The sequence below is a fragment of the Pyrgilauda ruficollis genome, unplaced genomic scaffold (assembly GCF_017590135.1).
Source record: "Pyrgilauda ruficollis isolate IOZ18807 unplaced genomic scaffold, ASM1759013v1 scaffold5, whole genome shotgun sequence".
NCBI lineage: Eukaryota > Metazoa > Chordata > Aves > Passeriformes > Passeridae > Pyrgilauda > Pyrgilauda ruficollis.
Genome location: NW_024526599.1, coordinates 6,625,941 through 6,644,003, shown reverse-complemented (window position 1 = coordinate 6,644,003; position 18,063 = coordinate 6,625,941). Strand labels below are relative to the sequence as shown.

The 18,063-nt window shown below is 38.9% G+C and overlaps 1 protein-coding gene across 1 annotated transcript; it reads right to left on the bottom strand.

The window, feature by feature from the left end:
- Window positions 1-2,971: 2,971 nt before the first annotated feature.
- Window positions 2,972-17,072, bottom strand: TMEM144 (transmembrane protein 144). Its single transcript, XM_041479935.1, has 12 exons — window positions 17,042-17,072; window positions 14,632-14,828; window positions 13,384-13,506; window positions 12,943-13,042; window positions 12,252-12,332; window positions 10,207-10,288; window positions 9,427-9,500; window positions 8,410-8,528; window positions 6,996-7,115; window positions 6,414-6,511; window positions 4,424-4,477; window positions 2,972-3,535 (listed from the first exon to the last, which is right to left on the bottom strand). Exons 2-12 carry the CDS (start codon window positions 14,768-14,770, stop codon window positions 3,452-3,454), a joined length of 1,074 nt encoding a protein of 357 aa, XP_041335869.1. The 5' UTR covers window positions 14,771-14,828; window positions 17,042-17,072; the 3' UTR covers window positions 2,972-3,451.
- Between the last annotated feature and the right edge of the window lie 991 nt (window positions 17,073-18,063).

Below are 18,063 nucleotides of genomic sequence, written 5' to 3'. Positions count from 1 at the left end.
GTCAAGACCAAGAAAATCTCAGAAATGAGTGGAATATTTATACAAGTTATTCCAAGTGAACATCACAAAAACTATTTTGGAATGCCATATGGGATTTTTCACAGAAAAGTGCTGGAAGAGGTGGGATTTTTTTCTTGCAGTCAACAAGTCAAATCCAATAGGATAGCTTCTAAAAAAACATTTTAATAAAGGTCATATTTGAGCTGTCACAAGCAAGAATTTTAATTAACACCCTAGCAATCAGCAATTAAGTCTGCACATCTGATAGCTTTACAACATAGACTGGAGAACTGCATCAGACTAAAAACATTTATTTACATGGCAATTGCTATGGACAAGAGCTCAGGTTTTTGATTTTGTGGTTTTTTTTTTTTTGTTTTTTTTTTTTTTTTTTCAGAAAAACCAATAATCTTGTACAAAATCTAGGAAATGCAAAGGTGCTCCTGCCCTGGAAGATTTAACTGTTTCCTGTAATCATATCCAGTAGATGAATGCTGTGCCCATATTAGAAGTTAAATTAACAGCATCCCCCAAGAGAGACAGCAGAGGCTATAAGACCATCTATCCCAGGGAATGTGTAGAGGATGGCAAAAAGGAAAGCAGAAAGGGTGGAAGTTCTCTCTCTCATGATCACGGAAATAATGGCAGCCACAGGAGCATGTACCTTCTCCATAGCTGAACTGGGCCCATGCCTCTTTGCAAAGAAAACTCCTCTGGTTACTAGATTGGCTGGGATTTTTTCCTGTACTAAATATAATATCTCAAGCCTTTAAAATCATGGCTGTTTCAGAGATGATGAACAGAATGTAAGGTTTGTAACATCTCCCATACAGTTCAGCATGAAATATTGCATCCAAGTTTCTTGTCTTCATCTAAAAGTGACATTTCTTTACCTAAAGTGATCATAATTCTAGATACCACAAAGCCCTTGAGTTTCAAAACTCTTATAGCATGCCTGCATCCGTGTTGCTCCTGAGGTGGGGCAGGCACAGGCAAGCATGGTTGGAAAACCAGCACCCTCTGGCCATCCCCATGCAGGGGCACTGGTACAGCCCGTGCAGGGCCTGCAGTGCCTGCCTGAAGCAGGAGGGATGTTACCTGCAGAGCTCACTGAGAGTACGGCTCCCCCTGGCCAGGAGAGGGTCTGGGGGGCAACAGGGGCTGTGCAGGGCAGGCACTTGCCCCTGCTACTATCACCTGCTTGCTCAAGGCAGGCTGTCCTGCTGCTGCCTTTGCACCTCCTAGGGAGCAGGACTGAGGCATTAGTAATTTATTATACATAAACTGGTGAAGAGTATGCACCTCACTGCCACATTAAAGCCTACCTGTAAATCTGAGGAGCCTAAGGATATTGTGTTTTGGTTTTTCCAGTTCTTTGTCCATCAGCAACTTTCTGGCATGGACTATATTCCTGGAATATTTAAGAAGTCCTTAAGACTGTAATCTTTAAGAAATTAAACAGAACCAAGTAAATAAATAAATGTCCTGTTTAATTCAAGTTATTTCAAAAACACAGTGAATACATTACTTTTCTTTGTCTGAGACAATAGAATAATGGCTAGGTAAGTAACAGTCAAGTGTCTGTCAAGGAGAAATTATGCCTGACCTGCGTACTGGACAGAAAAAAATATCAGTTTTCAGTTCAATATCAGGTATTAGAGTAGAAAACATCATGTACCTTGACTTTTCTACCTGATGTTATGTAAAAGTTCTGAGAACACAGTCTAAACAAAAGCAGGAAAATTGTACTCAAATGCTAATCAATTGTTCCCTGAAAAGTAAAAAGAAGTATTAGATACCAAAATGTAAGTAAAGGCCAGTATCATGCAGCATTTTCATTAATTATTTATAGCAATTAGAGAGTACATTTATTCAATTTGCAGATGACATCTGGCTGAAAAATGCTGCCACCTTGTTGGAGGACAAGTTTAACAAAGAGACCAAAATTACAGAAATGCCTTAGATGGGGAAAAAACTGTCAGACACCAAGTTCTGACACCTAGGTAGAAATAAACAACACAAGATGGGAAAAAGGAGGTTGAGTAACAGTTCTAAATTCAAATCTGATGCAGAGCAGACAAAGAAAGGTGGAAGGGAGAAAGGAGAAATCATGATTGCAATCTAAACATGTTAACAAAATTAAGCCATGATGGCCATATCTGTGATGTGTAACTATGAACAGAGCTTGTAAATGGGATGGGAAAAACACCCATAGCGTTACTACTGCTCTTCTTGGTTTTTGGCTACAAGACTGTAGCCTGACTGCCATGTTTTGGTATTCTACACAGACCCAGTCCACTTAGGGAGAGATCAACATGGAGAAGGTTCCAGGGGAACCTCACTGCAGCCTTCCAGAAGCTTAAGGCAGTGTATAAAAAGGAGGGAGAGGGACTTTTTATACAGGCAGACAGTGACAAGACAAGGGGCAATGGTTTTACACTGAAAGAGGTTAGGTTTAGATTAGATGTTAGCACGAAATTCTTTACTCAGATGGTGGTGAAAGACTGGAATAGGCTGTCCAGAGAAGCTGCTGATGCCTCATCTCTGGAACTGTTCATGGTCTGGTTGGATGGGGCCCTCAGAAACCTGGTCTACTGAATTGCATCCCTGTCCTTGGCAGAGGGGTTGGACCTAGATGCTTTTGAAGTCCCTTCCAGCCAACCCATACTATTATCAGGAAAGACACAGAGAAATTGCAAGCAAATTACAAGCAAGAGAAGACTGAAGGAGCTGGGGTTGTCTAATGTACTGAAGAAAAGGCTAAGGGGAGATTCAGATAACATGCTCTGCATATATAAATGTTAGATACCACAAGTAAGAAAATAAACAGTTGTCCCTGTTAGTGATGGTTATGGAAAATGTGAAACAAAAGTAATTTATTTTGTGGCACCCTTTTTACTCAATTTCCTTCACAAATTTGAAGTGACTGGAAGATAACATTTTCATGTAAACTAATGAATTTAAAGAATAATGCTTCTGAATAAAAGAAAATCTTTATTATCTTCACGTGTATCAGTTTCATAAGGAATATTTCGAGATGTATCTTTAAGTCAGTAAGACAAAATGCTTTAATAAAACAAATCAGCTTGCAAACACATACAGTATTACAAACTAAAATTAAAATCACTGTCCACTATCACAACAATTTATCCACAATTTATGATGACATGAAGTTTAGCACCTGAATGAAAAAAACAAAAAATTAGTAACAATAAAATCATTTCGCTTTGATTAATAAAGTCCTTTGATTTTCTTACTATTCCAAGAAAAATAGGAACAAATATTTCCAGATTTTCTTTCATGCCAAATGTTTTCAATTTCCACATGGCTGAAGTAAGTTAAGGTAAATGCTGGACATACATTTTGAAAATTATTATGTATTGTGATCTACCAACATGGTCTTTCTACTTATGTTAAACGCTAGCACCATCTACTGGTCCAGAAGGTCCTTTCAAACTTTAGAAAAAGCTGTGGAAAGTGATCCAGCCAAAATGATGCAAAATGATACTGACAGTAACACGTAGTTTTTCAGTCCCTGTACAGGCAAAAGAAGAGAAAAAGGAAAATATTGTCTTGTCATTATTGATACCACTTTTAAAAAAAGGTAGAACAATGTACTAAATTTCATTTAGGCAGAGATTATATGAAAAGAATTAAAGGCTTAGAGAGTTACAAAGATTTGGGTAATGGACATTATGATCTTCCACCGTGGTGCAAAACTAATCTGCAGTGGGAGACACAGAACTTTTAGTTCTAGATCCAAGTTAGGCACCTATGGATCCTGGATAGATTGGCAAAAAGAACCTGGTATTACACTGCTAGCATTCAGTACTTTAGATTCTACTAGACAACCAACTTCTACCCTCTGTGTTAAAATCCACCACTGCTGTATCAGTTTAGGATCTTTACATTACACTGTAATTACAAAGGTCATTACAATACTAATATTTGTAATAATAATAATAACTACAATGTAATAATAATATTACAATATAATAATAATTGTAATTACAATACCTGTTGCATTTTTGCATCCTTTGTTGAACCTGACCCTAAAAATGTAATCTACTTGCTGATGCGTTATTGGGACAACTGCTCATTCCCCTGCTCCACTGAAAGAACTGGCTCACATGAAAACTGTCTTCAGGCAGTGCCTGGCATCCTGCCTCCTGGCTGTGCTACAGTCCTCATTTACATCCACTGCTCCTCATAAACTATGGAACTAAAATCTTCATTCCTGTAAAAATTATTCACAGTTCTTCAGGTTTCTTGGAAAACTTCATATGGCATGGTATCACTTTCAGTTTCATAATGCAATACTTGTAAGGAAGAGGAATCTGAGACACAGCTGTACACCAAGTCAGGCTGTTTCTAGAGATAGAGGCAAGCAAGAGATACTAGGTGAGAGGCCTAATTACATTACCTTGATTTCCTTAAATACAAGGACTCCCCACATTGCAGCAACAAGGCCAGGACCCTAAAGAATAAGATTAATTTATACATTACACAATTTCATTAAAATTTACTCTGTCACATTACTGCTCTCAGGGTGGTTGACTTTTGTCTGGATAACACATTTAAGTCTTTCCATGTGTATAATTAAAGCACTCATGACAAAAGCATAAACATCACTGAAATATTTACTAAGTAAGATACAATAAAATCTTCAGGAAGGGTTAAAGATTCAAGAAACTGGGTTCTAGGAGGCACAACTTCTTTCTAAATTACACTGAGGAGTCTGCTCCAGTTGTTACATGTTCTTTCAGAAGACTCCAAATAACAAGCCTCACTTCAGTCCAAATTAGAGTCCACAATGTTTCCTAATGTTTCCTTTATTAGCATGACTAACTACTGGACAAAGTTTGATTTTATCACTCAGTATGATATCAAGAGACTGAAACATAGATGTATTTCCTGTATAGCTGGCATCTGGACAAAGCACAAATCCAGCCAGGGAGACAGGTCAGGGAAACTCCTAATTTTCCATGATATTTTTGTAGAGGTTTCCTGGCTAACAGCAAACAGTGATACACAACAGCAACTTCCAGGCACTCTTGGTAATCGAGTTTTTCCCCTGAGGGAGAAATGATCTGAATTTTCATCTCTGATGAGAAAATATCTGAACATGAAGCAAAAAAACTGGCTCTGTTAATGCTTTGCATTAGAGCTGTTCTGGGAAACACTTGACAGATGTTTGGCCAGTGACCTTCCTCTCTTCATCCTCAATGCAGCGGATGGGACACAGATATAAACAGAAAACAGTGTCTCATGCTGAATATATGTGTGGGTGCTGTTTCCTACTGACTTTACCAACTATTATTTGAGGGGTTATTTCACTTTATAGATAATGTGCACTGTGAGAGGAATGCACTTTAAAAAAATGGAATGAAGTGTTCAAGGGATGTGATGAATACCTCTCAAAACATTTTCTCCAGGATGAAATAAAGCAGCAGTTCAAAACCTGTGGTCCAGATTAGGCAGTTTCTCATCAGTGCTTCCTTATATTTTTCATTTTGTGATTTTACATTCTTGCCCTTTAGGCATACTGATAACTAAATTACTAAAGCTGCTTTCCATTAATCCTTCAATTTCTAATTAGAATGATCCCAAGTTTGTTTTTTTTTCCATTGCATACTGCAGAGTATATTTTGACTTACTGCATCTTGCGGCAAAGCTTAATCCCTATTAAAGCTGTTTCATTAGTTTGCTTCCAAAATACAGCTGTTAAGCAAAATTTTGATCTTAATATTTATTAACTCTCATTTGCCACCTTTGCGTTACCAACTAGTGCAGTGTCTAGAGAGTAAATGCAAAGTTTACTTTTACCTAGTAATTGGAATTTATGCTTTAAAGGTATATCATAAACAGGAATAAAACAGACATAGAACAGGCCAACCTATTTTCCACACATTTGTATAAGAACATTATTTTCAGTAGTACATAATCTGTTCTGTTTGTTCAAGAACTGTAAAAAGAAAAAATGCCCGACTTAAGCAAGCAAATCAACTACTAGGGGATAAAATTCATAAATTCAAAAACATCCAGACCAAAATGTACTTCCTGGGATGAAAGCATGAAAAATTCTTCTTATAATCACTTCAATTAAATAGTTAATATTGATATTAACTTGTAATTCTGCTTACAAAGCTTTGGCTTTTACATATCCTGAAGACTCTCACTCTCAATTCGTGTGGTTTTTCTTATGCTTGACATTGACCAAGATGGTGCTTGTCACAGTCATTCATATTCCTAAAAATCCAAAGACTAGTACAGACAAGCAGAGGAAGCACTGTATACTTTTGACTAACAATGCTCTAGACCCATCATAATTTCAAGTCAGTTCCAAAGACAGAAAGGTAAAAAACCCATTCACTTTTAATTCTAGTTGGAGATTCTATTTTTTATATACTTACTGCAGTAATTATTGGAAAGCTCACGACAGCACTGAGATAGTGATTGGCCAGGAACCAGCAGCAATTGGCTATTGCCCAAAGCACACCAGAAACAAACCCTAGAAAAATAAATCCCAATCAAAAACATGCATAGCAAGGTACAGGCAACAGTTTGTGGAAGTTTTATATTTATAGCATAATACAGCAATTGTATATAAGTATTTTAGTATGTTAACTACTTCAACAAGCTGGCTCTGGCAAACTAAACCAAAGCTTGAAGGATAAAAATCAGCTACTCCAACTGAAGTAGCAAATTAATTAAATTTATTATTTTCTGGGCAATGTGCTCTCCACTCCTGGCCATCAGTTTTTGAAAATCTTCAATGTCACTTTGTTCTCGTTCCAGATTAGAACAAAAGTTATCACTGTCTCCTAACCTTAATTAACCTAATAGTGCTCTTTCAAAAGAGACAGTAAGTCAAATGAAGGTGAAACCACAACTGAAAGGTGAACCACAATTCCAACACACAACTTGAACTAATCACTGCAAAATGGTCCAAAAAAGTAACTGAAATGAAATGCTGATTTTAAAAACAGTCATACCTGGCAATATGGCTTGGGGATAAACACAAGGTTTATTTTTCCTGACTGCACAATAGATCAAAAAGTAGATGGTACTTGTAAGAAATATTCCACTGAAGTGTGCAAAAACATAATCTAAATCTGAAAGAGAAATTACAAAATGTTAGTAAAAACACCAGTTATTAATTTAAACAAAATTATATTCACTGATAACATTCATATAGACAAAAATGCATAAAGGTGCTACTCCTAAGAATTCAAATTCAAATCTCATTGTGCTGAACACAGCTGCCAGTCTGTGGATGCATACAATCAGGGACACCTGTTAAACATGAACTAAATGTTGTGTTGACTTATTGCAGGCTTCTAAACATTTCTATGAGGTGCTATTTTCAGAACTCTATTACAAATTCCTGAATTAACTAAATAAAACCTTGAGAAAATCCTCAGGTGAGGCTACAAAACTGGGGTGGAGATTTTACATAATTGTAGATGGTCAAGAGAACTTGTAATTATGTTCCTCTATTCCTGTATCTTTGTTTTGTTCTGTACATTTAAGGACAAGACAACTGCACAGGCTATGTAAGCTAAATATAGCTCAATTTTGTCCTTTTTTAATCTTGAAGGATGTATCACAACTTTGATCACTAGAGTTATGAAGAATAACAAATCCTTTAAGGATTTTGTATGTGCTAAGAGAGCGTTTCCAACATGGTAAAGCAGAAGCATGTAGCAAGGTGATCCTTGTCTCCTTGGAGCCATAAATTCTCAACAGGAAAGGCAGCTATGGTAATGACAACATCTGTTTTGCCTGGCTGGGGAATATATACATTGCAGTATTCAAGAGAAATTGTATATGTCAATGGTGACATTATGTGTTCTCAGCAGAACTGGCTCTTAAGGTGCTTCATGCATTACCTGATAGAGTATAACCTGAACCTTAAGGAAAATGTTTCTGGGAGAATGTTGTTTGAAAATGGCAATTAGGCTTATGTTAAATGGTTTCAATTTGAAAAACAACATGGTTTTAATTACTTATGTTATTACATATATGCTCTCCTCATCTGTTATGATCAATCTTCTCTTCCTTTATTGCTGTTGGCAATTGGCAAGCTTGTGTCCTAGTTTAACTCATTCTCCACTCATACAAACTCTGTATTTTGAGAATGCTAGTATTTAATGCCTTCAGAAACATACCTGTGAGTTAAGTACGGTAGTCTTTGGGCTGTTTCTCAGTGGTTTTTATGGTGTAATTCCCCTCTGAGAAAAAGGGAGTGCTAGGGCTATGATTATGACAACATCTAAAGTAGTGCATGATAAAGCGAAAAATTGTCATGGTATATTTTCAAGCATATCAAGAACTTCACCCTATGCCTTCAAAAAAGCAGGAGAACACAATGATGAAATGAAGTAGAAGTGATCTATTGGCCTTTACCAAACTGACTTGCTCCTGTGTATACAGTTTCATTTCTTCTTCCATGGTCCTTGATGTAAAGTACTGGTACAAAACTGGAACCGTAGAGTATTCCAGCCACTACAGCCAGGCTACAGCCTCTTTAAAAGAACAAAAATAAGAGAAAATAGCCTTGAATGAGTTAAGAAGTAGAGAACACATGTAAGCCCAGTACTGCAGGTAAAAAACTGTGCATCATATAAAAATTGCTAGCCGTAAAAATAAAACATTTTACCACATTTTTATTTTCTGGTAGATAAATGGTTCATGTAGTTTCCCTCTACTTTGTAGCCAAACAACACAGACAATGCCTGCTGCAAAAGCCAGTAATCTAGATTAATGACATGGGAAATTAAATAACTAGGATTTCCTAAAAGCAGACCTAGGGGACAACAAACAAAAATTCAGTTTAAAATGCTCCCACCCTCACCTTTGTTGTTGCCATCTATATATTCTTTATAACTTCCCAGTTCAATGACTCTTCAGTCTGCTTCTCCATGTCCAGATTGCTGTGCTCTTGGCAGTCTCCACTCCCCACACTGGCTTCTTGTTAGCTTGCTTCTACTTTGAAGCACTTTTACTGTCTCCTTACCATACTGCCATGCCTTCTCCAGCTGTATTCACTTGGAAACCACACCTGGAAGCATGTTATTAGCACAGGCTTCTTCTATGCTAGAGTGGTAATCAACTAGGTGCTAAAACCAACTCTGTAATTACTGAGTTGATATTTTTGTTTCCTTTGCCAAATGATATTTTTCACAGTAAATACTTGAAAAATACTTGATTGGTAAGGTTAGACACACTCAACAGTGCCAATGGAATAATCTATATAGCTGTGCAACTATTCATATATAGATTTGCACACTACACTGGTATGTAAAAACCTGTTATTTATTGTATGACTTTGCTAGGAAACCACAAATTCTGCTCTTACACTGTGTTTAACTACTTTCTCTGGCTACTTTCTATGCATCAGAAAAAGAACTGTCAGCAACTTACATGAGTCTCCTTTTTGTTGGAGAAAGTTTGTTCACCCATGAGTCCTCAATGGTATCTTCAGAAACATTAATAGACTGCAAAAAAACCAAGAGTTTTCATGCAAATTTAGTTTAGTTTGTTTTCTTAAAATGTGCAATTTCTTAAAGCATCTTGTGATTCACTCTGGTAGACTGGAACCCCTAGTGAGCACTGAGCACTGCTAGGAAACTCTCAGGGCTCTCTGTCCAGGTAGCCACTGAGCACTGACCTCCAGCAGTAAGGTACAATGGTAGGAGGAGCCTCTGATTCTCCAGCTCTCCTTGCATACTTTGGGCTCCCTAAGGAGCAACAGCCATTCTGGTACCCCCTCACTGGCCCCCAGCCTGTGCCACAGCTGATGATGACAGACAGCAACTCTTGGCAGCCTCCTGGCTCTGCAAGGTGACAAAAACCTGGCCTTTCACCTAAGCACCCTCAGAACTTTACAGCTAATGTTTTATTGAAATTGCTTCCTCTTTTCATATAAGAAAGTAATACACTCTTCTATATGATCTCCATCATAATGAAGGACTTTCTAAGCCATCTAAAGCTGACAAACAAGAAAGAACACTTGGGAATACCTTTTCTGTTGCTAGTATCCAAAATGATATCCAAGATCCACAGATTAAGATACAGTACATATTTGTGTTGTTCTGTGTAGTCTACCATAAATCCTAGCAAACCTGATTAACAAACACATTTTTTGTTTTAAGATGGATATGTATTTTCACTGCTGTAAAATAACAACTGTAGAGTACTTACACTTTCTCTCAGTAAAGGTGTGCTTTCTAATGAAGTTGAAGAACTCTGGACTTCAGTTTTTATAAAAAGAAATATGACAGCACTCAGAAGAGAAAAATACACCAATAAATACCATGTCAGTTATAAGGACATAACATTTAGCGTCCAGAGACGAAAGTTTTACTTGGAGGCATATTCCTTTGTTTTCGTTATTACCCTAGAGTCACTGCAGTATATTTAAAAATGCAATTGCTTTAAAGTCATAACTTACTATGGCTATATATACATAAAATATATAAATGCAATAATTTAAAGTTATTAATTTAATTTAGCTAAAAGATAACCTAAGTGAAAGTAAGTAAATAAACCAGTTTTTGTATCACTTTATAGATCTTTCTTCTTATGTAATATGATTGAAACATCTTCTTTTAACAGTGTGTAGTCACAACCACATTAACAACAGATGCTTTAGCTAACAGTGCCCTTTTGTACCAAACCGCACACAAATGAACACATGCTTGAAAATTCTACATGGAACAGCTTAAACCTGCATAGAATTGCCTCTATATTCATGAAAAAATACTAATTTTTAGTCTTCCATCATATGTGAGGAATGGGATACTGCTGCTACAGGGCCCTGTGAGCACACAGAAGGAAAAGGGATATTGCTCAGTGCTGCTCAGTGCATTAAGTTAATAAAATGGAGAAAAAAGAGTAATATTACTACTCTTAACCCTGCCTCCAGGAGACCAGGTAAATACATGCAATCAGAACTGGAAGGATCTGTTTTTTACTTTTATGAAAAACATTTTCATCTAGGAATTTCTTCTCCTAGCTGTAAACAGAATATTTCCATTTGAAGGAGGATTAATTTCTTACTGATGGAATAAGTATAGTTATACAAGGATATCAGTTTCCTCCAGAAGAAACACAGATTTCACACAGGAAGCTAAAATGAAAAGCCTGCTTCTGAGCTCCACAGAGCAACATGCACAGGCTTTGTGCAGTTTGCAGGGAAACATGTTTGCTCACAATCTCTCTCCCTGTTGGTCACTCCTTCATGGTATCTCAGAAACAGGAAGCAGGTGGTGAGCTGCATGAATCCATCAGGCAGGAATAGCAGTACTGCTACTGTTTTCTCAGTACCTCCCAAAATCATGTGACACATGTAACAGGAATGGATACAATGCTGCAGACTCTTAGCAAAGAAGAAAAGTGGAAGCCAAAATCATGAATCTAAGGCAGAAGCTCTGTCCTATCAGTCAGAAATGGCTTATCTCCATGTTTTTAATACCCTCCTTTTCTGAAAGGCATTCTGTTCATCTTCTATCAGCATGCTTACAGTAAGCCCTTAGGATTTAGGGTCATCTTTCCAGCCACCCAGCTGGAAAGCAAGAATACTGCTACATAACAAAGATCCTCTTTCCTCTGTGTTTGGACCGAAATGTATGCATTCATACAAAGAGCAAACACATAGAAAGAAAGAATAAGGTCCTTCCAAAAATCCTGAAGGAAGACACTGCGTGGGATTTGGAAGTGTGGCTTAAGACTTACATGACACAGAGCTATTACAGATAGGAAAACATGTAAAACCCCTGGTCTTTCATGGACCCCAAAGTACCAGCAAAGGGGTTCTGTGGCATATTCTATTGTTACGAGATTAAGATTTGTACTCCTGACTGAGTGAAGTGAGATCAGAAATCTGAAGCTTTCTCAACAAGATTCTTTTAATCAGTCTACCCTCTGATAGGATTTGGGAAAGTCAACCATTAGAATAACCTAGCTAGGGAGGCAATTCATGCATCTCTGCTTTGCCTTGAACATGCCTACCAGCATAAAAATATATTTTTGTGTTTATGGATAACCGTTTCACTCCTGTACTGGAAAACATGTCTGTTTCTACATGAGCACTGACCAACTAGGTATGGATAGCTCATGAATTTGGAAGTATATTGATTTGCCAAAGATTATTAAAAATATTTGTTCTCTTGTTAAATCATCCTGGTGATTGGTTATTAAATATGTAGTTTACATAACAGATATTCATTATAAGAATCAATTTCTACCTTATAAGTGAAAGTCCAGCTCCAATATAATTTAAGATTGGTCTTGATACCTCTTCTGGGTCAATTCCAAACCAACCAAACCTGGAACATTTAACCAGTTTCACTCAGACACACTGACTTTATATAAATAGTTAAATTATAACCTATTCTTTGAAGTCTTGACTCATGTAAATAATTCTGCCTAAGTATATATTTTCAGTATTAGATCAGTACTTCAGCTGGCTTGCAAAAAACTATGTCTACTTTACAAAAACAGCCTTTAATTTAACATGTGTTTTTAAAATATCTGTATTTAAAAATTGAAGTTATTTTATCAGACCAGATTGCAGAAGAAAAAAATACAAATATGTACTAGTTTTACATTAAGAAATACACTATTTATTGACTCAATAACATCACTGGGCATTCTTCTTTCTACTGAAATAGAGGAAATACAAAAAGCTAAAACAGTAAACTTGAGAACTTTCCACTAAGAAGGAAAAAGTTCTAATACCTAAAGAGGATAGTTTTAATACATAAAAAGGATAGTGGTAGACTTGGCAGTGTTACATTAATGGCTGGAGCTGATGATCTTAAAGGTCTTTTCCAACCTGAATGATTCTACAGGTGAGTTTTCACTTATGAATGAAGACTTGGCAACATTAATTATGTTATTAATTAATCAATGACTTAAGATTTAAAACATACTTACCTTGAACTTGCCCAGCCCGTCAGCAAATTAAAAGAAGCCCATATCAAAAGACCAAGAGCTAAGCCAATAGTTTTAACAATAGGGACAACTGTAACATTGCCTGAAATACAAAAACCAAAACTGTAATCAGTTAAAAAATAGAATGTGATCTTGTATATGTTTGCTTTCAGTTCTGTACCTGGTTGGAAGGCAAAGAAATTTAGGAAGCTACAAGGTAGTAAGAATGTTTTTTAAAAATAGATACACTGAACATAGACTTTTCCTCCATATAGTTTTAAACATTATTTTTGGTGTGAATTTGCCTCTTAGAAAGCAAGCATAATAAAACAGAATTTACTATAAGTTCCATTAACAGTGATGCTTAAAGAACCGAATAACTATTAAATAACTACTATCTTATATGTGGAAAAGTTTCAAGTATTGGAATCTTTTTATCCTCACCTGTAGCCCACACAAAACCTCCAACCATAGCCAGAGGCCAAAACCGGGGGCAATTCTGGATCAAATTGACCACCAAAGAAACTATCCATATGGAGGCACAGAGAATCCACTGGAAGAACATGCCTGTGGAAAAATCAAATGCACACAATAGGGAATTTGTAGAATACTGCATGTGTGAATCACGTAACAGTTTATGTTTATGTTTGATGCACTAGTAGAGGAAAAAAATCAAATAGATGGCCACTGCCTTTGTGAATATCAGGGAACCTTGTTACAATTTATTCAAATCATGTATTTTTAGGGTGGGTTATAATTTGGTTAACCTTCTCCTTATCACACATTCTTCCTACAGAGTTGCAAAAGACACTTTGCCGGCCAAAGTTTGCACAAGCCCTAATTCTTAAACACATGAAAAGTTTGACAGACTTCTGACAAAGATGATATTCAGTTGCTGCAAACTTCTCCCACCACTCCAGTAGCTGCTAACATGGAGGACTGCACAGGATGAGACTTTTTCAAAGCTCAAGCTTTTCTGGTAATCCCAGACACTGAGGGTGGTCAGTGACAGATCTTTTCTACCTCTGTAGATTCTTGAAGAGTCAGTTAGGCAGACCAGTTAACTTTATGCCCAAGCTTGTCTTGTTAGGGTCATATTTGGCACAAAGAGCACAGGCTATATTCAGCCTGCAATGCAGGTACCATATTGCAATAACATAATGGCAAATTTACTCATTTACAGATCTGTTAATTGGTTATGCTTCATATAAACAGGACAATTTAACATAAACCTAGTAGTGACAATATTCCAAGTAGGAAATAGGAATGATTGTTTCCTCTTACCAAGTCAGCAAATAAAGTTACTAAAATTTCAGTTTTTGTTTTTATGTCAAATGCACAATTGAAAGGCAATGCTCCAAAGTCCAAAAACTTTTGCCTTATTTGTAAATAACTCTTTATGTATCCAGGAATCCCCACAAGGGTAGAACAAAGAACATTTCACTTTCCATTGTGACATTCTCATTAAATGTACATTATCACTGTCAGAGTGCACAACTTATAAAAAGGCTCTTCTAAAGATATGCCACATTCTGAAGCAGTATTATTGCTTTATACCCTAACAACAGCAGACAAAATTAAACATACTTTCTGGATTAAGGCTGTGATGATGGCATGTAATAATTTGCTGGTAAAATATTACTCCTTTTAGCAAAAATAGCAAACCAAAGAAAAGAGTATAATTAAGTTTACCATCACCAGTATCAAATTTCTTGACAGGCACAAAGTTTGTCCCAAATAGAAGGACAGCTACTGTGGAAGAGGTAAAGCCAATAGCTAGATCTGTTCCATTGCTGATGTTAGCAGCACTGTAAGCTTTCCCGATATTCATCTTTGTTCTGAAGGTGTTTCTTTTTGTGGAGTTGTTTTGCTGCAGGTCCGGACAGAATCTGGAATCAAAGAATGGAATTAAATATGTGGACTATTAATTAATACCAACCTAGTTTAGAAATCTGAAACTTAAAGGACCCTACATATTAATCTCTCAAAGCTGAAATGAACTGCAAAGAGGTTAATGAAGAAAAGGTTCATGTAGAACCCCATGAAAACCTGACATAAAACATGAATAAAGTGACTTAAGAACAGATAAACGAAAAACCCCCAATATTGTATTTCTATCAGAAGACACAAGAAGTGAATGTAGAGGTGCACTCAAAGGTTATGAGGACTTAAATTTCTGAGGGCTATGGGAAGCATTGATGTTTTAGTGAGATGGTATCAGAATACTCCTTATTCCTGTAGCCAAAGGGTGGGGGGGTGGGTGGAGGGGGTCACACTGGGGTGTGTCAAAAAATGGGGGTAGACAAAATCTTAATTGGCAGAAGCATTTACAGCAGACCCATTGTCAAGAAGTCAGGAACAAGTGCAGAGATTCTATAGGTGCCACAGTGAGATCAGAATGGAATCATAAGGTAACCACAGGGACTGCTGTAGCTGATACTAAATATGAATAAACGTTCATTTTTCTGTGGGGAGCAAAGGGAGAAGCTGCCTCTATAATTTCCTTGTTCATTCCACATAAGTATATTAAGAAAGGCAAAGATCATTTTGCCCGCAGAATACCTCAGACTTTTTCTAAAGTGAGTCATCTTTAGGTTACACTCAACAGATGAGCCACACATGCACTTTTGATACGGAGTATCACTTTGACAGAAGAGGTGTCTCTGAGGACAACCACAACAATATGAACTTTGGGTAACTAACTTTCCAAAACTTGGGACACTTTGTTCCAAATTTGGCTAAATTTCACACCCAACTTTCAACTCCATTTCAAATCCTTCAAGAGAAAGCTTAATGGGACAAGGCCTGAAGCAACCTAACTTCTAATTTCAATGACAGCACTGCTTGAAGCAGAAAATTAACCAATGACCTACAGAGATCCCTTCCAAGCTAAGTAATTCTAATACTGTATGATCAAACATCAAGAGCAAATAATAAATTGTCACACAACATAAACCTGACTATATTTTTGCTACATACTTTCTACACCAGAGAGTTTCTGCGAGTTCACTAAAAGCCTCTTCTCTTCAATCCTATGTTATTGCCAGATGGACTTGCATATGTTCCTCCAAAGACCTAAGAGGTAACAAATGCCAAAACCAGAACAAATGCCGAATGCTGAAGTTGCTATGCTCTTAAAGCATAGTGGTTGTATCTGAAATTCAAGCAAAGGCAACTGCAATTGATACTGTTATTGAAGAGTTTTTTTCCACTATGTTGCTCTTACTGAAAGGTACTTCAGGATTCTCAGCAGCAGAAAAAATACAATTTTGCTATTGGGTGTTGGAATTTTGTTGGCACACATTGCTCTTTTCCTACAAAGTTCACTGGTTCATCTCACTGGAGTGCTGTGTTCTGCATTTCCACAATTCCCTCAGAAACATGACACCACCAACAAACCATGATGCTCACTTACTGCAACAGCAACACATTGCTGCGATCTCTGCAGAGAGGGACAAAACCAAGAGGCCCTGTCCTTGACAGCTTTCACCTCAACGGTGAACCAAATTGTTGCTAAGATTCCAAAGAACCTCTTTGCTAATTAAGTGGGTTTTATTAAAATGTCACGTGTTGTACTGACTGTCTATTTGTACATTTCTTCTATTATCCATTTACCATTAAGGGTGGATACTTTCACCCTTAACTTAGGACGCTCCTAGGAGTTCTGAGGTGGCTCAGATTAATGTGCCCAAGTGACACCATAACCCTTGCTCTAGCGACGTATCTTTGTTTCCCTGAGGCGAGCTCTTTTAAAAGACGGGCACTTTTTTTCTTTCGGGCACTGTTTTCACTAAGTGCTATCACGGAACGAGGAAAACGCTCAGCCCAGAGCTCCACCCGGGCCGCTGTGGCTTCACTGACGCCACCGCGCCGGGGCAGGCCCGGGCTGCGGGCGGGACCGGGACCGGACCCGGCCCAGCCCTCGGCCCCGGCCCCCGCGGCAGGACAGCCGGGCCGCTCGGCACCGCAGCCCGAGGGGATACCCGAGACCCCGCCCAGCCGGACGCCTTCCTTCCCCCAGCGCCCTGCGCTAGGCGCAGCGCCGCGGCCACTTTTACGGCGCTCCGCTCCGGGGCGGAAGGCGGCCGAGACGGGCTCATACCGACAGATCGCCGGTCCCGTCCCTCCGTGCGGCCTCGGCTCCGCCGCCCGCCCGCGCCCCTCCGCGCCCACGCCGCCCGGACCCGCACAGCCCCACCGCCGCTCCCCGCCGCCGCTGGCACCGCCCCGCGCCTCGGCCCGCCTCCATCCGCCTGCTTCCATCCGCTTCTGCCTACTGGCCTCTCTTCCCTATCCGGGAGCGGGGAGGAGGCGAGCGGGGGACAGGTTTCCACTGCTTTTGTCTCGCCGCCATGGTGGCTTCCCTTCTGGCGGGGAAGAATCGCTAAGAGAAAACTTAAATTAATGCACTCATGTCGTGATAAACGCGCCTTTGGTCCTCCCCGCCGTAAGCGTGCGGATGCGACAGTTCCCTGCCTAGTGCAAGTGCAGCTGTGGACTCCACAGGCCGGTAGTGCTGTGACTGTAACTAATAAAGGATCACAGAATCAGTCAGGTTGGAAAAGACCTCTGGAGATCATCAAATCCAACCTGTGACCGAAGACCACCGTCCCAGCTAGACCGTGGGCTGCGCAAAGTGCCACATCCCGTCTTCAGCGCCTCTAAGAAGAGTGACTCCACCACCTCCCTGTGTTCATTCCAGTGTTTAGTCACCTGCTGTGTGTTATATCCAGTCATAAAGACCTCCAGGGACGGTGACTCCACCACCTCCCTAGGCACCATATTGCAATATTTTCTGTGAAGAAATTCTTCCTGATGTCCAGCCTGAACCTCCCCCAGCTGAGTTTGAGGCTATGCCCACGTACCCTGTTGCTGGTTTCCTTGGAGAAGAGGCCAACCCCCACGAGGCTACAACATCCATTCAGGTGGTTGTAGAGAGCAGTAAGGTCTCCACTGAGCCTCCTCCAGGCTAAGCACCCCCAGCTCCCTCAGCTGCTCCTCACAGGACTTGTGTTCCAGAGAAGGCACCAGAGTTTTGGCAGCACTTGCCCAGGAACACAGACGTGGTTCCAGGATGGGGCTGCTCACAGAGGGGACAGCATGGCCTCCTTGCAGCTCCTCTCG